We start from the raw sequence: 21,018 nt of genomic DNA, 5'->3' as shown, positions 1-21,018 counted from the left end.
GTGCAAACATGGCAGATAAAATGACTGTCTGCAGTTAACCTGCAAGCTTCAGGGGGCAATGAGAGAGAGCTTGCATATTTATGTACTTAGCAAGTTTATAACTTCTTTTAGCTTTAATAATGGTTTTTTTAGTTCTGACTAAAGGTTATGATTCCATAACTCATAAATAATCGAGTTCATTAAGCCTTTAGCAAATCCCTTGGCGTATTTTTGTACAGAAGACGATAATCAAGGCTCTGTGTGCAAACCACTGGATTGGGGTGAACTGCATGTCACTGCGTTGGAGTTGTGGCACAGAGGGCTCATCCCCAAAACTGGCAGATGTCCATGAGCTGTTCATGCCCTCCCAGGAGCTCAGCCACCCCTTGGTGTCTCTGTGACCCTCCTCCAAGGCACCAAGGAGTGAGATCTGGGAGGCTTCAGGTCCTTGGAGAAGCTGAGCCTGCACTCCCAGGGCTCTCGTGCCTGAGCTGAACCACTCCATGCTTGTTGGGTGGATGGCAGGGAGCTCCCTTTGAGAGGTGGTTGATGCAGCTCCAATGTTTAGAGATCAGAAAAAAAAAAAAAAAAAAAGAAAGAAAGGAAGAGTGAAGAAAACAAGTTGTTCCAGCAGCCGGGAGAGGCTGGCACTGGTGCAGGTAGGCTTCCAGAGCAGGGGCAGCACCAGACCTGCCTCCTGCACAGCTCTCGCACCGCTGACGGGGGGCAAGTTTTGCAATCACCATAAGAAGGAAATCCAAGGTTTAAGCCATGTCGTGAGGTGTTTCACTTGTGGGAGCAGGCTGTGTCACAGCTTTGGCTGTGACGCTGCGCTGGCTCCGAGCCTGGAGCCCGGGGCACGGGAGAGAACCAGCCTGACACCGCTCTGACACACAGTAAGTGACTGCTCTGTCCCTCCTCCCTGCTCCCTTCCATTTGCTGGTTACCCTGGTTGTTTGTTCAGTTGTGAGCTCCCAGTGCAGCCTTTCTGCACATCTCGTTGTCACTAAACTTGAAAGGCTTTAAGGTACAATTTTGAAAATTCAATTTTTTTTTAAAAAGGATAATTGCTGTCGCTCCCATTGGGAGCATATTTTATCCCTCTGTAGAAAAACTATTCATTACCCCTAATTCATTAATTAAATCTTTTCTCATTTTTCTTGCTTAATTTTAAACACCACTGGTGTCAATGATTCACTGGTTTGCCAAAGTTCAGATTCTTGTAGAGTGGTTATGGAAAATGTGATTGCTCCATTAGGCATAAGAGAAGTGTTTCTACCATTTAACATTTTCTATGAGTTTCAGGTAGACTGTTAGTCTGGAACCATAAATAAATTAAAAAAAAAAAATTGATATATTGAAAAGAAAACCACGTCACTGATTGACATCCTGTAGATCCTTTACCAGAGTCAGATGTTTCACAATGTTAATCATCAGCAAAATACAAATCAATATAGAATGTATTTGCTTTAGAGAACTCTGTCTTTCAGTTCCTATCTTTAAAGACTGGGGTAAGTCTGACTTCACCATACTTGAATTATCTATAGCTTACTTTTGAAACAGTTTTTTTTAAATTTAGAAGCTGCTGAAGGTGGTCTAAGGAAGGTGAGGTCCCTTTAGAAATTTCATATGGGGCTTAGTCTGAAATATACATGCTTGCTTTTCACAGTCCCCTCCTACTGGAGTAGGATTTGGAACTAAAATTTACAAAAATCAAGTTAGAGTCCTTACGAAGCTTTATATCTTTTTATGAGACATTAGTGCCTATTTTCAGTGGTTAGGAGGAACTTCTAGGGGGTTGTTGGGTTTCTAAGCTTGCTGTCCTTTCTGGCATAGGTGGGCATTTCCCAGGGAACCCAGGCAGCCCTGGGCATCTTGCTGGGGAGAGAGGAACTCCTCAGAGGAACCTGGTGATGTTTTTGGGGTGTCCAGTGACCTTGCCACATCCCCACAACCTCGGTGCCAAAAATCCCCCACAGCACCTGAGTGGGCTCCGCTCATGGGTCAGCTGGCCTCAGGGCCTGCAGGAGGGAAACCTGGAAAGTTCCCATGTGGCTGAAACAGCGTGGCGTGTTTGAGATTCCAGTGTCTTGTGGGGAAAATGTTACTGGCCAATTTCTTGATATATTCTATACTCCTTTAATATATGTGCATATGTGTATGTAGGAGCTAACTGGTTGATTTTGGTACTGTTGCACCAGTTTTGCAACTGACAAACTTGGAAGTTTTTTTAAAAACTTATTATCATTCCAGATATCTCAGTATTAGCTGCTTTCCCCTGATCAGCTTAATCTACACCAACTAACATAGCTGACTCCTTGAATCAGAGTCAGCTTTTAAACTTAAAACTTTATCAGTATTATTAAAATATCTACATTTATCATCTGTCCTGCAGAAACTTGTGAAGGCTTGTGAGCTTACAGATAGTCATTATTTGTTTCTTTTAATCAGTGCTCTCTTTCCCCTTAATACATCTTTATCTACCGTACTGCTCACCCTGTTTTCTCCTCTGTCATAATTTCTGGTCTGAGTCTACAAATATTTATCCAATAAATAATGTTATTCATTCAAATGCTGACGGAATGGTAGTGTTCACTAAGAAAATCCTCAGAAATATAATAGCAGAAGCTTACTGGATCACACCAAAGGTCCATTTATTCTGGAACAGTGATCAAAAATAGATATCTCAGAAAGGACTGGCTCAAGTGTGGTGAAGGTCTTTTTCTGACAAACTGTCCCAGCCTCCAGCTGCCTGGGGACTTTTCTTTTCCACAGAGGTTTCTAAAAACCTTCAGTGATTTATCCATAACTTTTCCATCTGTCCAAGAAAGTTCTGGAGCCTTTAAAAAGCAGATGTCACAAATCAGGTGCACCAGTCCTTAATTAGTTGCAGTAGTTACTATGAGCACTCTTCAATGATTGTTCAAAGATGAGAAAAGATTCAATGAGCAGATATCTCAAGCAGTGTCTCACCACTGAGTATGTCTGAAAAACATTGGAAATGCAGTTCTTATGCCAATAATAGTTAAACATAGCAGTATTTTTCAAACAGGAGACACTTCAGACCTGGGGAAGGAAAACCATGGACAGACCAATCACTGCTGGCCAGCTTAAAGAAAAATCCCTGTTCCAGGACAGCGATGGCAGTGCAGCTCCTGCCAAGACTCTGTGCCATAACTGTTCAAAGCTAAAGGTATGGAAGAACCTCCACCACTTAATTTCTCTGGAACACTGAATTTTCATTTGAAGTCCTATCAAAACTCAGTCAGTTATGTATGGCACTGTTTGGTGCTATATGTGGTAGGGAAAATGCTCTGGGCTGCACCCACAGGCGGTTGGAAGGGATTTGGGCAGCAGGGAGGGAGAGATTCTGCCCTGCCCTGCTGAAACTCCACCTGCAGAGCTGCCTCCAGCTCTGGGGTCCCAGCGCAGGAAGGACAGGGAGCTGCTGGAGCCAGCCTAGAGGAGGGACACAGAGGGAAAGGCTGCAGAATTGGGGCTGGAGAGGAGAAGGCTCAGGGCTCACCTCCTTGTGGCCCTCCAGTACCTGAAGGAGCTAACAAGGAAGATGAAAAGAGAATATTGACAAGGGGGAATGGCTTCAAACTGACAGAGAGTGGGTTTAAATGGGATATTAGGGAGAAATTCTTCACGGTGAGGGTGATGAGGCCCTGGCACAGGCTGCCCACAGAATCTGTGGCTGGCTGCCCCATCCCAGGAAGATCCAAGACCAGGCTGGATGGAGCTCTGAGCACCCTGGTCTGGTAGAAGGTGTCTCTGCCCATGGCAGGTGGTGATCTTTAATATGATCTAAAGGTCTAAAGAAGATCTAAAGATGATCTTTAAGATCCCTTCCAACCCAACCCATTCTTATTCTGTGGTTGTGATTCCAAGCATACAGAAGTTAAATATGCTCAGAAGTTGAAAAATGAGGCCATATTTTGCGAACAAATTATTTAGAGGTGTGCTATAGTCACAGTAGTAATTGCAGATATATATTTTTACTCATGTTTTTTAGAACAGGAGAAGGAGAGGTAATAAGATATAAGTACCAGATATGAGTATGTGATATAAGTACCAGAAATAAGCAACAAGTTTTTCCTAAGGAAGAAGTTTTTCCTATGGAAAACTTCAAGTTTTTCCTAGGGAAGGAAACAGCTGGACCAATAAGTACTAGAAAGTTAGAAGGTGCATACCATCAATGTCAATTTTCCTTTTCTTTGAAGAAGCAGAGGTTTTGGAGGCCACCCTAAAAAGAGAAAGTAAAATCTCTTTTAATTATAACAATAGGCAGATTCTTCTCATAGAGAATTAGAAAGCAAAGCATATGATTTTTGTGCTTCTTGACTGGGTTGCTCAGGCATCCAGCTGTAAAGCAAAAACTGTTACTTTGTAAACTCAATTATTTTCTCTCTTCAGATATTTCTTGGAGCTCTAGCTTTTACCTTTTTTGCCAAAGGATTGTCTGGAAGCTACATGAAGAGCATGTCCAGTCAAATTGAAAGGAGATTTGAAATCTCATCATCAATTGTTGGCATTATTGATGGCAGCTTTGAGATAGGTATATGTACTTCAAAAGTGGATCAGTGCTTCTCAGTACTCTTTCACCCCCCAAAAACCTATATTTTTTGTGCTTGCTCTCTCTCTTGTTGATGCAGGTAACTTGATGGTGATGGTGTTGGTGAGCTACCTTGGACCAAGAGTTCATAGGCCAAAAATAATTGCTGTTGGGTGTCTCATCATGTCTGTAGGAGCTTTTTTGTCAGTGATGCCTCAGTTCCTAATGGGACGGTAAATATGGAGACCTTTCATGTTGTGCACTAATGGAACTTGATCACACAAAGTAGTTTTTAAAGCATGCATCTGAGTTAAAAGCCTGGCAGTAGTAGTTTGTTCCAGCTATTCCAACAGGAAAATGGGTGGATTTTAAAATATTGGCATTCTGATTTCCTCTCTGAAAGCTTACCTCTTGCTACAGGTAAGCAGGAGAGAAACCTCAAATTTCTACAGAACTTATACATAACTAAGGATAAAGTGGGTTGAATTTTCCACCTGGGATGGATAGAAATAGAAATAGAATTTTTAAAACTGTGTTTCCTTTTTTATATTTAAGCAAACTGTAATTAGATCTTGGTGGTAAAGGTTTCTTTCTCCATGGTGACTACTCATGATAACCCCTTTAAAATGCTGAAGGTTTTAATCTAAACTTGGGGAGAATTAAATGTCTAAATACCCCATCCCCATTTAAGATATAACACATAATTGTCAGATGCAGGTCCTACCCTTCCAATCCTTTGGCATCCTTGCATCTGCTACAAAGGTAAGAAAGAGGTGCCATTATGGAAAAACACAGATGTTGATGAACTCTGCCTCTGTCCTGCACTCTGAAAAATGATCTGTGGGGGCAGATTTGTTGCTCTTTATCTCAGGAAAATATTAGGGTTAGAATCATCAGAGCATTTGAAAATGCTATGGAGATACCCATTTTTTTTTTTTAAGCAAAGCACTGGGAATGGGGTCTCCTTTACTTTGTGTGTGTGAGACAGGAATGAACACATGTGAACAGGGCTCAGACACGCTTCCTGCAGAGCAAAGTCCTTCATGTGTCAGTTGTATTTCACACAGTTGTTTTCCAGTTACAATTATGAAAGGATAACTGTTAGTGTGGACAACTCCTCCACGAGTGTGTCAGCTTGCTCCCCAGGGTCTGGGGGCCCTCCAGCCACAGATGCTCCAGAAACACTCAGCACAGTGATAAATGCTGGTAAGATAAAGCTCTGACGCTGGATTCTCTTCAGCTTGTCCCTGTTGTGAACCCTTTTTTACTGGAAAGCAGTAAAACCCCTGCTAGAAACCATGATGTATATAAACACACCCTATAATGATTGTTAATCCCCATATTTTATCTTATTTTACTGCTGCTGTAAAGCATTGACAGAATTATGTTCACAGAAACATAAATGTTTATGGTCTGCAGGATGTGAGAAAACAACAAATTCCTATCTGTGGCTTTTTGTGTTGGTGGGGAACCTCCTACGTGGAATTGGGGAAGCACCAATTATGCCTCTGGGAGTTTCATATATTGATGATTTTTCTAAAGAAGAAAATTCAGCATTTTACATAGGTAATGTACAAATGAGCCATTTTTATGCTAGATATTCTGTTCTTTAACATTTCTATAGTCAAGCAACAAAAGAAACTCAACAAAAGAAATTATCTGGATAACTTTGAGCAGTGCAAAAAACACCAAGCAGTGTAAAGGAGGTCTCATATTTATTCTCTGGGGATAACTCCAGATTGGCCTTTTTGCTTTCCCAGAGGAGCTTCTGTGATGAAGAGAAGCACAATCAAATACTCATTTCCCCAAAGTATAAAGTCATATCTGTCTTATCTGGCACATCAACTTCAGTACCACATCTTCAGAGAACCGAATTCCTTCTGATCACTATTTTACAGATAAGGGAATGATCCTGAACGTGAGGATCTCTAATGAAGTCACAATTAACCACAGCAATGTGAATGTGTTTCAGGAGCTCTCACCTGGCTTTTTGAATTTCACATTTCACTTCCAGTTGAAAGGTTTTTAAAGTCACTCTCTGGTGAAGGATAAACAACACCTTGTCAGGGTGTTGTAACAAATCCTTTCTAATTGGGGTTTTGATCTTGTTTTGACAGCACATAACCTATTGCCCAAGACAGAGAGACTTACACCCAGGCTAATTAATTTGTTGGCAAACCAATTTATTGGCAAACCAATTTATTAGCATGGGATGTTTGTGTGGCCTGAAGTCAAGTTGGTGAAACTGAGCTGGTCAGAAAGACATTAAGACACAGTTTCAGGAAGAGCACAGCATGTGATGCTACAGGGTAAGGCCATGGCCAATGTCTTCATTTGGGAATGAGGAAATCTGCAGGGTGAAGAAAATGCAAGAACTGTGTCAAAAGCAAGCATTCCTCTCAGCAGTTATCCAAAATATTTGTAATCTCCTCTGAGCTTCTGATTGGAGGTATTTTAAAAAGTTTAGCTGAATTTCGTTCTTGTCAGAATTTAATGTGGGAGAGATTGAGACAGGTTGGGGACTACTGGGCAAGTGGGATCAAAAAGATAAAGTAAACATGGATTCAGCCAAAATGGAAATTCATTTATATTAGAGAAATAAAATATTTAGTTTGCAGTTTAGAAAATATTTCATTTTTACATTCAGAATAGCAGTTTTCAGTCACTTATTTCATTTTGGTGGACTGAACCACTTTGTAAAAAATGTGGAAGTTGAAACAGTCTTTCTGTGGAACAGGACTTCCTTTTCTTGGCTAACTTCAATTCTTTTCTGAATCTTATTTTTCATCATCTGGCTGAATCAATTAATAATCAGTGTTCTTTTAAAGCACAAACATAAAAAATAAAGTCCTATAATAAAAAGGTCAGTCAAACCTTGCTGATGGATTTTGAGCATTAATCTCACTGTTTTACCCTGAACAAGAAGTTTCAGCTTTGTCTCTCCTTTTTCCTTTGTCCTTTAATGTTTTGTTGAGTAAGAACATAAATTATTTGGAGGCAGAGACAGCATTTTCGTAATGGAATGAACTAAAATAATTTTGGTAGAGTTGTGGTGACAGCAATAACACTAGAGTTGCCATGGGAAGAAACAGAAAATTTAGCATATTTGTTAAGATGTAACAATTTATTACAGAAGTTCTGGGTGATAAACTGAGCAATCACTACATTCAGAAGCGAGTTTGCAAAACCAGCTCTCTCAGGAGGAAACTCTCTGCAGTAGAACACAAAAGGATTTACAGAGCACAGTGCTAGATGTGGGCAAGAACTTACAGACATTTGGTAAAGAATTCCTTCTTTTCCTATGGAATGAATCCTTCTGCAACTTCAAGTTGTCAGCTCTGCACTGGAATTCAGGAATCCAAATTACTGAGTAGTTTGTAGTTTGATCCTATTACCTGCTCACAACAAAATTTCAACAGAGCAACACAAAGTGGCGAGGGAGAGTGAGAACCTATCATTGAATTATTTAGATAATATTTTATTTTATTTTATTTATTTTTTGTTGATTGCCACTAGTGGTAACCAAAATCAAATTGTGCTTTATTTACACATCAGGTCAGCAAAATGCAGTGTGGGTTTCTGGCAGCCTTCATTTGCTCCTAGGGCCATCTCCACCCCAGCTGCGCTCAGGGCAGCTCGCACCTCAGGACATTCTGCAATGCCCTGCTCCTTCCTCTCTCATTTCCCTGCCCTCAGAGGGGAAGGCTTGCCTTGCCCATGCAGTTTTTTTGCTGTCTCCCTTCTCCTGCAGGCCTGGTGAGATCCTCAGGCATGTTTGGGCCAACGCTGGGCTTCCTGCTGGGCTCCTTCTGTGCCAGCCTCTGGGTTGACGTCGGCGTCGTGGACATCGGTGAGGGACCATGGCCACCAGCGTGGGGTGGCACATCAAGCCAGAAGGTGTCTGGGTGTAGGAACCCCCATGTCAAGAACCACCTTCCCAGCTCACTGCCCCAAAAGCAAGTTTTTCCTGTTCAAAATGGAGGTTTTAAAGTCAGCTGTTGTAGCATGCCTGGAACAGCCCTTGGAAAACCCCCACTGTTTTTTTATGTTTGCACACACACTTGTTATACCCTTGCTGTGCAGCTGAGAACAAATGATTAATTGAATAAAAGGCCATCCCCCTCTTGAGGGAACGGTGAAAGGCTCATGGATATTTTCAACACCTAGCAAAAAGTATGTTCTCTAAAAAGCATGCAGCAAAGTTTAATCTCAAAATTCTTGTTGTTCAAATCACTTAAAAGTCTCTAATCCCAGGGAAAAATTGAGGAAATCTGAGGAAAACCTATAGAGTTTGGGGATGGGGATGGAGGGCACTCTGGGAAATTGAGAAAGGGAAGGGTGTTTTTTTGTGGTAAAGATCCTTTTGCTCACTCTCCCAGAGAGTATTGGAGGATTGTGGCAAGGAAATGCCACCATAGGCCTGAATGGACACATTTATTTTTGACTGCATGGGACTGATTCCCTTCCAGAGGTGGGTCATTCACAACTTATCCAGAGAAGCTGTGGCTGCCCCATCCCTGGAAGTGTCCAAGGCCAGGCTGGATGGGGCTCTGAGCAACCTGGGATAGTGGAAGATGGCCCTGCCCAAGATAGGGGGTGAGAGAAGATGATCTTAAAAGTTCCTTCCAACATAAACTATTTTATGATTCTATGATTTGAATGATTTTATGATTCTATTTATTATGCTTTTATGAATTTATGTTTTGAAACTGCATTTGAATTCTTCATAGGGAACATAGATAACCTCTGTTCTGCCTTTATAATTATATATATGAGGATATACAGCAATATATAATAATCTATAATAACTGCTCTGCATAATATTTACCCTATTTTCCTGTCTTTCTGTGTTTTATAGATGCCATCAGCATAAATCCTAAGGACAGCCGTTGGGTTGGTGCCTGGTGGCTTGGATTGCTTATCTGTGGAGCTGTCAACTTCATTGCTTCATTGCCTTTCTGGTTTTTGCCCTATTCCTTACCAAAAGAAGGAGAGAATGAAAACTTGAAGATTAGTCACTTGTCTGTTCAAGGAGATCCCTGTAAAACAGAACCCCCAGCTCAACCACAATTACAGTTCTCAGAGGCAGTAAAAGGTGAAATATTGAAACATTATTACCCAAATATTTGCATATGAATTCTGTCTCATGGATTCATTGTGAGCTGAGCATGGACTCACACAACCTTCAGCAAATGCACGTTTCTGTAGTGCAAACTATCGACAAAAATATCTTTAATTTGTGCTATTATAATTACATGCTAAAGGCAAGTTTCAGTCCTCTCCTGATGTCAGACAGCTGGGAAAAACTTGTGCTGTTTCTCTGAGCACCAGAGATGCTCAGTTGGTAGTTGTGAGGTGATTACAGCTACAATGCCATGGTTATGAAGAGAGAGTGAGGAAAACATCCCATCCCTCATTGATGAGCAATCCATAGTGGGCAGGCTAGGGTTGGCAAGTGTTTGGCAAGGAAACTGAGGCAGATGTTTGGGAAGGAAACATGGAGCTCATTATGACTACATTGCATATTGGAGAGTCCCTGGATTTGTAGCTCCTGTGTTTGAGCTCAGGGAAGCTGAATTCCTCTCATATAGGAACCACCAGATCCAACCATCTGTTGCTTTTATTTTTATATTTTTATTATTAGATCCGAGGTTCTGTTTGTATATACGTGCACACCTACAGCAGATGTGTTTTAGGCAGCTGTGCCAAGAGCCAGACTACAGTCTAAATCTAGATGTTTATGTTCACTTTGTTTTAATGGATTTTAATATACTAACCAAGGGTCCCAGAAATTATTCCAGCCTTTTTTGGGGGGCCAGGTGCTTCTGTTTTCTGAACATCACTCTCCCGTGCGGTCCTTGTGTGGTTGGTGAGGGCTGCTGCTTTGGGAACCACATTTTACTCTTGGTGGAGGATGTTGATGCTCTGTGCAGGCATTGAGGAGGTGTGCTGTGAGCCTGAGGAGCCCTGTGCCACTCACAAAATAATCCAGGATCCTGATTCCCAGCTGAGTATCCTCTGTGCAGCTCCTCCTTTCGCACCAGGCATGTGTTGGCAATGAGAACTCTCACCTGAGCAATCAGGTGCTGTGATAAGCACAGAATTATAACCTGCAAACGCAGCCAGCAATTAAATCCAAGTTAATTTCACTATCTAAAGGATGCCAAAACAACTCCTCTCTGTGTTTAGCAGGGTGTACAGTATTTCCTCTCCATTGCAGATTTCTTGCCAGCACTCAGGAAGCTGTTTGGAAATCCAATTTTTGCGGTGTTCATCCTCCTCACCATTCTGCAGTACAACTCCCTTGTTGGGATAATAACCTATGAGGCAAAGTTTATGGAGCAGCAATTTAATGTGTCAGTGGCAAAAGCCATCTTCCTAATTGGTAGGTACCTGACTTCTTTTCAAATTCCTGTGTCAAAAAGGAAGCTTTTATTTATTATCTTGCCTTCTGTTTTAGAAGGAGCTTATGTGAACTTTTTTGGTTAAAAAGAAAGCATGTAGTCGTTTCCTAATTTTATTACTGTATTTTGAAAATGGATGTTAATTTTAGTGTTAATTTTCCTCGTGCTCCTAATTCACTGAGCAAGAGGATTATTAAAACTGGGTGGAAGTGTTTTCATAGTTAGATAAAAACCACACATCAAACATCAGCTGCGAATAAAAACTAATAGAAAAGAAATTTTAAAATGTTTAATGAAATGTGTGATTTTTTTTTTCTTTTCAGAGTAACATATTGATATAAATCTTCTTTTCTTTTGATTACAAATCCAAATTTTATAGGCAATAAGAAACCAAATTATAAAAGTTTGAGTCACTTCATTAATTTCAAAGCTGTTTTTCTATTTGCCAGTTCCTTCAGAAATAAGTACTTAATAGTGTTCTACAAAGAAAGAATGCTGAAATAAATTATATTAATCTTACAGTGATTGATATGGTCTCATAATCTGAAAGGAAAACCAGGCTATGTGAGGTCATTGCAGAACTGATATTGAATTACTTTAATCTGAAGACACAATGTCTTAGTCAGCTACAAATGTGGGGAGAACTTTGTTTTTCCTATCTTTTTTTTTTTTCTGAATGCTGAGAAAATTTTACAGAAACGACCAAGAAAACCAATCAACAGTAAAAGCAGAGAAAGGCAAACCCCTGCCAGTAACACCTTGTCAAACCTCTCTGTTTTGCAAGTGAGGGCTGGTGTTTGAGAAATACTGAACAGATTAAATCTAAATGCAAATAATCTCATTATCCAGTCTCAGGTCAAAATGGAATCCAGTGCAGAACCAGATGCATCTTCCTTTTATGTTCCATTTTGGAGACTCTTTTGTAGCTTTCATGAAGTTTTATGTTTTATTTTATATGAAGTGTGTATGAGCTAAGACATTTACTCCATTTTCTACCAGGAACCTGTACAGGTTTTGTTATATCTACATACAAACAACAATATGGTAAAAATGAATTTTGAGCTTTCTAAAGTCATAATATGATTTGCAAAAGAAAATGGGGATGTGGAATTACTAGAAGGTAATATAAATCTTAGAACCTCAAAGAATCAGCCTAAAAATAGGTGTCTGATACCTATTTATTCTAGAAATAGAATACGCTTATTTATTTTAGAAATGTATTCTAAAAGAGTCAATGCAAGAGAGAGCAGTTCATATTTTTTTCCTGTCTCTTTGCAGGTGTGATACTTCTACCTGTCACGATCCTGGGCATGTTTCTAGGAGGCTTCCTGATCAAGAAATTCAAGCTCCACATAACTGAAATGGCCAAGTTTGCTTGCATTACCTTTATTGTGGCATATTTGGTGAACCTGCTGTACTTCACGTGCAGCTGTGAGGTGCTGCAGGTGGCCGGGCTGACAGCGCCCTACTCTGGGTTTGTACCCTTCACCTCGGGCTGCCGGGCTCACTTGGCACAGCTGCTGCTTCTGGGGGATGCACAGAAAATAATCCCAGGTTTTGGGACGGAATTGTCAGCCTGAAGTCATGCCTAAAGCTGGGGATGGGGAAAATACACCAATTTTATTTTCCATATTTTTTTAAACAGGACATTTCTTTTTTCCTAAATTTTCTTTTTCTTAAATTTTCTATTTCTGACAACATACCTATATATTCTGGCAAATTGCTTAAAAAGATGACATTTATTACAGGCAAATTGAATTTCTATATTCTATTTCAAAGCTTTAATTTAAGGTGTTGTGGGAAATGTAGGACTCTTGTATAATTGACTCATATGATTAAGTAGAAGTTGTTTATTGTTTACATTATATATATTTTTATAGATTTTATAAGCTATTAAGTACATACTTTTAAATATTTTTCTGTTTATTCTTTACATTCTATATTTTAATAGATTTTATAAACTAATAAGTATATACTTTTTGATTGGATTTTTTTTGGTTTTTTTGCTTTTTTTGTTTCCATTTCTTAGCGTTTGTGATTGGTTACAGTACAGGTGGTTTATATTTTTTTTGTTATTTAGGTCAAATTAAATTTCTTTCTTCTATTTCAAAGTTTCAATTTAAGGTATTGTGGGAAATGTAGGACTCTTGTATAATTGACTCATATGATTAAGTAGAAGTTGTTTATTGTTTACGTTTATATGAAAATAAATATGCCATCTAATCTATATATTTTTATAGATTTTATAAACTGGTTGAGTGCAACATCTGATGCCACAGAGTGAATTAAAAATAAACATCAATAGCGTTAGAGAATATATATAAAGAGCATTTGGAGTTTCTCCAGGAGAATTGAGTCTGGAGAATTTGACACATGCCAGGGTTGTTTCTGGTTAAGTGACCCATTTAGTTTTTTACCTATTTAACAATTTATATTTTGAAGAGAAGCAACAGCCTAATGAGGGCTAATTCCCTCTCTTATCTTCCCTTCTAAAAGACTTAGAGGAAATGTAGCCCACATGATGTGTGCTTTTGGCTGAGGGAGAAGGAGGGAGAAAAGGTAAATTTTGAACATTTTTACCTTACATTTGACTTCACAGCAAGGATTATTTGTAGCTTGTGGGCTCCTAACACTTTCAGGAAATTGAGCACTGCTAACATGTGCTCAGAGTGTTCTAATACAGTGACCTGGGTCCAGTGGAAAAATGTCAATTGCTATTTTGGTTTTATGCATTTTTTTTTTACTTTTATACCCTATCTCTATCACCTGGATATGGTAGGATATCCTACTGCTGAGGAAATTATGGTTTTTCCTTGGACCATGTAGAATCTCTATTCTAGGTACGATTTTCTTTTTCTTGGGGTGAGATTTCAAATGCAAAAGTAATATTCCCACCCAGCCTTTTCATTTCCATGCCTTTTCAATCCATAGAAATGTTATTGCTTGATGAAAAATCCCAAGAGAACTTTATTTTAGCTGAAATCAGCTTAGTGTCCATATGGCAACTTCACAGTGCAGGTATCTGTCCATTTTGATCACTTCACTTTCTCCATGTTTTTCCTGCATACTCCTTAATATATATAATTTTTTAAAATATAAAATTCCACTAAATAATTCCTTAATTTCCTCCTGTTGTCCTCCAGAATGAAGCACCTTTCCTCCAGCAAGCACATCTACGTGGCCAGCTGCAATGCTGAGTGCAGCTGCAAGCTGGACCAGTGGGACCCTGTCTGTGGGGACAATGGCATCACATACATGACAGCCTGCTTTGCAGGGTGCAAATCCTCATCTGGGACAGGAAAAAATATGGTAAATACCAGGGGATAGGTGACTCCGTAGTAGGACAAGGAGCAATGGTTTTAAGTTCAAAGAGGGCAGCTTTAGACTAGATGTAGGGAAGATATTTTTATCAGCAGCAAAGCCATTTCCAGGACTTCAAATAATCCTGCCTGAGCAAGACTGTTAAAAACACCATGTTTACAGAAGAGTGTGCAAATGCTTATATCTTCTGGCAAAAGCAGAATTGTCTTCACTGAAAATACTGAAAAAGACAAGAAGCATTATCAGGCTTGTATTTAAACATCCCATCAATATTGTCTGGCTTCATTTCAGGAAAATTGGCCTGCATGATGCATATTTAGTCCACACCTCTATTTTTTCTTGTTGCTGCTATTACACATCTTCTTCATGGGATACCTGAGTAGGATGGCTGGATGGCAGTTCACATTTGACTTTTTTAGCTTTGACCCACTTGAAATGCACACAGAGCACCTTGTGTTCTAGCATTGGCTGAAATTAGAACTCCTGCTTTGTGTCTCTGGAGCAGCTCAGAGAGGCTGGAGCATATCAGTGACCTGGCTATCAGTCTGCAGAGATGATTACAGAGGGTTTTTCAGCATCAGTCTGGCTGGTGTGGAGAGTAAAAAAATCTAGCTGATGAAATGGTTGTTTATTGATGCTGAATTCTGAATAAATAAATTCTTCTCATCTTCTCCTTTCAGGTGTTTCACAACTGCAGCTGTGTGGAAGGACAAGGGCTCAGTGGCAATTCCTCTGCAGTTTTGGGACAATGCCAAAGAGAAAGCTGTGCCAAAGCCTTTCCCTATTTTTTAGCATTGCAGACTGCATGTGCATTTGTTTTAGCCTTAGGAGGCACTCCTACATACATGATTATGTTTAGGTGAAATACTTTATCTTACCTTGACCATAAAGCTTGGGAAAAGAGAAACAGAAAATGCTATGAAATATTTCATTCCTGCTGTGAGGAATGGCATGTGGATCAAATTGTGCCCCTGAGGATTTATTTACCTGTGCTCTGAAATCCAACTCTTTTCAGAGGCAGAGCAAAATATCTGTCCAGAAATTTAATTCTAATTTGATGCAGAGTAGATACTTTGGTGATGAAAGGGGGGGGCATTATGCTGATCCTGAATGCTGGGTTTCAATTCCAGTGATAGGGATGTTTTTACCAGAGCATTGGACTTGAAATGAGATGCATTGCTAAGCCATAGCCAGTGCTGTTCACATTATTCAGAGAAAAACAGGTACCTTTGTTAAGCCTTGTGGCCTCACAATATCTTCTGTGTTGGGAGAAGTCTGATTCTCACGTTTTTTTTGCTCAGCTGACAGAAGCAGAATTATAGCAGGAATATTTTTTTAAATTTTCATTCCTTCAGTTGGAAAGCACTTTACATCCAGAAGAAAACACAATATTTTGTGCCTGTTACATGGAATTGTCTTTATCCTCCTGCTCATGGGTGAATCACAATGGTCACTGTACATGACTAAATAACTTGGCTGAGCTGCTGATTTCCTGCAGTGCTGAGTGCAGGGCACACCTGGGTTATGGACAGGTGTGCATCAAAATCATTGGCCAGTTTTCAGAGCAATGATTTTTATTTTAATTTGTGTGATGAGAAGCCTTTGGTGGTGATGCTGACGAGACAATATAGTGGTGTATAAACTGCAGTGCAGGCTGGGCACAGCCAGGCTCCCTCCTTCCCCTGTGCCAGCTCAGTGCTCCCCTCTGGGTTTTGTCAATTCTCCAGCTCGCCTGATGGACACAGGCTGCTTTCCACTGGTAGGAACGAGGTGTTTTATAGCCAGGTCACTCACATTTGCTGTCTCTCTGTAAAATGCTCGAGGCTGAGGTGGTTAAATCAGCAAGGACTGCACACCCTTGTTCCTTCTGGTCATCACTGCACAGTGCAGCCCCTCATAAAGCCAGGCTTGAGCTTAAGTTATGGGCCTGAACTGCCTTCTTTTGGTGGGCTTTCATATCCCTGTGCACCACCTCCCAGAAGTATTCACAACCTGTTTTCCTTTGGTTCAAGATGCGTTCCTGTAGATTCTTGCATTTATTTCAGTGGGTGTTGCTCTGTGGAAGGAGACTCTACATGTGAATTTTAACTTGGTGGATGTTTTCAGTCGGGGTTCCAGGGGCTGTGCTGGGTAAGCTACAGCACTCCTGCAGTGAGGCATGGGCAGGTGTTCTCAGCATGGCTGCAGATCCATTTCTCTGCTCCTCAACACTCTTTTTGTTTCCTTTCCAGGTCTGTCTCGCCAGACCTGAAATCCTTTGCTGTTGGGATAGAAGCTTTGGGTGGTAGAGTACTAGGTAAGATTGAATTTCTTTGTGGTTTTCAAGTGGGTTTACAAAGAAGCCAAAGAGGTAGACCAGAGGCAGCCATTGCACTGCCCTTGCTCCAGAGAAAAACAAAAGAAATTTTCCAAAATTTTTCTTTGTAAGCAGACTATGCATTTCAAAATGTTTAGAAGAGCTTACTACATATTTCCTGCTATTTACATATGATGATTACCTAGTATTTACATATTATTATTGTGTATTTACATATAACGATTATCTCTTCAGATTTTTTCTCTACACTTAAAATAAATGAGGCAAAGGAAGGAAATTTCTTTTTACTATTGAGCTGCTTTTTTTTAAAATTGTGGACACAACTACCTGAGCTTGATCATTCTGCATATCCCTAACACCATCCTCCCTGTTGCTGACCATTATTCCCTTAAAGTTCTCATGTACTTTGCCTGTTATTTTGATTCTTGAGTTTATCTGCAATAAACAATAATTTAATTATTCAGATACATGATCTGCCCTGCATCAAATGAACCTTGCCTCATCTTCCCTTGTTTGCTGATTTTGAAATCTCTGCCTTTCAGAAAATCCCTAGCAGTCATTTATTTGGATCTCTTTTTCAATGTCCATATTTTGCAGAGAATCAATCTTCTGCTTTTGTGGGACAGTTAACTTCAGAAAATTGCACAATCTCCCTCATACTGATGATATTAAAAAATTATTGTCTGTCTAAAAGAAATTCTTCCATTACTACTTAAATAGTAGACTTATTACCCAGTTTCTGTGGAGCAAGTGCTTAATTTCATCCCTTTGCACTGCACTAATCCCCTTTTAATGGCAAGACTTGAATATATAAATCAATATACATAAATATTCATATGTCATGGTATGTAATTCCACACCAGGGATTGCAAAAGTTGGTTATATTATTTCTTTAAACAAAGGAAGTTAAACTTCTAATAAAAATACCATTAAAGGGAATTGCTAACATTTCCCTTGCTGGATATTATTAAGCTATTGTTTTAAGTCCATTGTTTCAACTCCCTTTAAGTACTTTTACTTAAGTAAATCTTGTAATCTCAAAGCTGGGACTGGATGTTTAGTCCCATTCTATGCAGGCATAATTAAAAAACCTGGAGATTGACTTCCTCATTTCTTTACATGAGGTTAAATGATGGGATGCCCATGTCTGAGATCATGTAATGAGAATTTTCTTTGCAGGAGGACTCCCAGCCCCTATTTATTTTGGTGCCTTGATAGATGAGACCTGCTTGAAATGGGGGACAAAAAGCTGTGGGGGATCAGGGTCCTGCAGAGTGTACGACACAAAAGAGTTCAGGTAATCCTTTTTGGGGTTTGGGGATCTGGGAGCAGGGACCAGGGTGGACTTTCCTCTTGCCAGCTGTCAGATTAGGGTCTGACAGAACCACTCTTCCTTACTACACCTTAATAGGTAAATAAACCAAATCATTTTTATTCAGTCTGACATCTAAAATTGCAGGGTACTGCCTGAAGTAATGAGAATTAGTTCTTTGATTGTAGTCTGCACTGAATAATGAAATAAATGCACTGAGTAACTCTGTGACACTTTGGCTTTTTGGGCTGCTGAAAAACTGTGGAGTATGTGTAGATCTGCAGATTCTCTCCCTCATCCTTCATTTATTTCCTTCCTATTGTATAAGAAATCTCAAAAAATCCCCTTGGGGGAGGACATGAGTGGCCAGGAGGAGCTGGGGTAGGACAGGGACAGCAGGCAAAAAGGCCCAGCAGGTGCAGCTCCTTTTTGTCAGCCCTAAAACAGAGTCTGCTGGATGGCAGCACACTCCAGACATTTCTGCTGGGAGTCTGAGACCTGATTAGAGCCTGTCTGGGGCTAAATATCACGAGGTCATTTGCTTTCTGCCTGTTATTTCTTATTTTCAAATGTGAAACAATACCTAGCTGAGAATAGATGGTTTTGTCAAGCTGCTCTTTATAACCTATTTGGTTCCATATAGAATTGGAAAGTTTTATTAATATAATTGCATTTTGTCCCTTTTTTCCCCCCTAGGAATGTGTATCTTGGGCTCGTTGCAGGACTACGGGCAGGATGCTGTCTCTTGTACATAGTGCTCTCTGTTTTAATTATCAAACGCTTCAAACCAGATGGCAAAGAGATGACAGATATTAAAAATGCAGAAAGCTCAACCAGCAAAGAACCAGAAACTGCCAACAAGAGAGAAATTCTTCCAGGTTCAAGAACCTCAGAGGAGAGTGAGGAAACTTATATGTAAAAAAAAACCCAAAACCCAAGGTCTTTTGTAACTTTGCCTGTGCTCCAGTTTTTCTGAGCACAAAAGGGGTCCAAATACAGACTTCAACAACTAGTTTACATTTTGGGAGTCAAAAAAGTATCTTTGAACATTGGATTTTTATTTGCTTTACTCTATCTTCTTCCTTTCCTCATCTGAGACAAAAATAAGGGGAAAAGGTGTTCAAAATTTTGGAGAACTCTCCCATCCTCTTGCTCTCAGTCCCTCTCTAGACCAACAGTAGGACAAGCCAAACTTTTGCAATTTTGTCATAAATTTGATTATGCTTGAAAAATTAAGAAGAAGAAATCCACAATAAGCTGCTTTGACATTTTTCACTGACTTTATTTCAAGTCCTCTTGCTCTGTATTTAGTCCTACAGCTCTACATGGACAATCAAGTTTCACTTGGGCTTCTCTGATGGCCTTTCATGAGCTGAGCTCCTTGTTCCAGGCTTGGTCCCCTGAGCCATGGCCAGGTGAGACCCCAGGGCTGTCACTGAGCACCCTCAGAACTCAAACTGCACCACAGCTCTGGGGTTTGGCTTGAAAAACAGTCAGAGTGGAGAGAAACGAAGTTTGCCAATGAAGTTTTGAAGCAAAGTGTGTTCAACAGTCAGAGTGGAAACCAAATGAAGAAAGTGGTGTATTAATTTTTGCAGCACATCTCAGTAATGGGTTTGAGAAAGATTACTCTGAACTGATGCAATAAAGTGATAGGTGTTTAAGTTTCTTTTTTTTTTTTTTTTTTTTGTGTTTGTGTGGAGGGGAGGGAGGGCATTTTAAGCCAAAGGACCACTGTATTTGTACCACATAAAGACAAATTTCCTTCCTTGTTTAAGGAGTCTTCAATAAACCTTGAAATGCAGTATTGAATACTTGAAAATTCACAGCTTTCCACAGGCAGCCTTGTCCAGATAAAAGCTTTATTACAGGAAGATCACAACAGTTATTAAAAGAGGAAAGAAATCTCTAAAAATATTATTAGTGTGATTTTTTTGTTGACAGCTTTCAGGAAGTACCTTTGCAATAGGATCAAACCCACTTAGGAAGATCACTCCATCACCACAGGATTTTTGCTTTATTTTCTGGAGGGTATCTTGTCTTCCTACAGTGCTGTACAGAAACCTAAAACTGGGGAAATTTCTTTCCTAATTTTAAACTTCTTTAGGATATGGAATAGAGATAATGAACATAAAGAAAATCTACCACACTTTATCTCAGAAAGAGGCAGATCAGTGGACTAAAGAGAGGGATTGTCTCTATTAAACTATTTTCTGATCTTTCTTCTACCATCTGCGCCAGATGGGATGGGAAAAGGGTTGGATACTCACTGAAAGGAAGCTCCTGACATCCTGGCCTTTGGGGATGGATTTGATTACATTTTATTGCTTAAAGACAATGAGCAGCACATGTAGACATTGTTTTTTCCATTCACAGCTCTCATTATAAACTGATTATAAACTCTGATTATAAACTTCTCTAATGCAGAAGATACCAGTAGTGCATCTAGGTCTGGAAATTATTAAAGAAAAATCCAAGTTCCAGAAACCTCAGGAACTGTACACAGAGAAAATAATGGCGTGTCATTCTCCTTCTGTAAGGAGAATTTTAACATTGAATAAATGCCCTGGCAGCTCTAGAAACACTCCTGATCTACACCAGACACAGAGTCAGTCAGGTGACTCATACTAACATCATTTCCCTTTACTTCCGTCGTTTGGGTATTTATTTCTGTACTCTGAGTTCTGGGTGGGTTTTTTTTTGGTTTTTTTTTGTTTTTTTTTTTTGTTGTTTTTTTTTTTGTTTGTTTGTTTGTTTTTTTGGTTTTTTTTTTTTTTTGTTTTTGTTTTTTTTTGTTGTTTTTCCTTTTTTTTTTTTTTTAATATTATAGGGTGTTTTTTGATGGGAGCATCTTGATTTCTCCAGGAGGTAATGTTTCAGCAAAGCTGCTTTGATAATTGATGTCAGACTGGAAATGAGATTCTGGTCAGATCTGACGATTCATGCCCAGATATTTACCCCAGGTGAAACTTAGTAAAGTGAGGTTTTTCAAACAAATAAGAATTAAGATCATTCTTCATAACAGTCCTGAATTCATAGTAGCACAAACCCTGCACAGGTAGGAAGTTTAAATGAGCCTCTCACTCAGTATTCTGACAAATCCAATGCTGTTTTTCCAACATATTCT

General features: G+C 39.6%; 1 protein-coding gene across 1 annotated transcript; it reads left to right on the top strand.

Moving 5' to 3' along the window:
- Positions 1 to 715: 715 nt before the first annotated feature.
- On the top strand, positions 716 to 19,499 carry LOC131082536 (solute carrier organic anion transporter family member 1C1-like). Its single transcript, XM_058022483.1, has 15 exons — positions 716 to 875; positions 3,032 to 3,172; positions 4,399 to 4,540; positions 4,638 to 4,770; positions 5,616 to 5,743; positions 5,957 to 6,103; positions 8,289 to 8,387; positions 9,396 to 9,632; positions 10,758 to 10,922; positions 12,220 to 12,415; positions 14,085 to 14,250; positions 14,943 to 15,121; positions 16,494 to 16,558; positions 17,759 to 17,876; positions 18,588 to 19,499. The coding sequence occupies exons 2-15, from the start codon at positions 3,062 to 3,064 to the stop codon at positions 18,808 to 18,810; spliced, it is 2,109 nt and encodes a 702-aa protein (XP_057878466.1). The 5' UTR covers positions 716 to 875; positions 3,032 to 3,061; the 3' UTR covers positions 18,811 to 19,499.
- Positions 19,500 to 21,018: the final 1,519 nt, after the last annotated feature.

The sequence above is a fragment of the Melospiza georgiana genome, chromosome 4 (assembly GCF_028018845.1).
Source record: "Melospiza georgiana isolate bMelGeo1 chromosome 4, bMelGeo1.pri, whole genome shotgun sequence".
NCBI lineage: Eukaryota > Metazoa > Chordata > Aves > Passeriformes > Passerellidae > Melospiza > Melospiza georgiana.
This window is presented reverse-complemented; position numbering and strand designations above follow the sequence as displayed.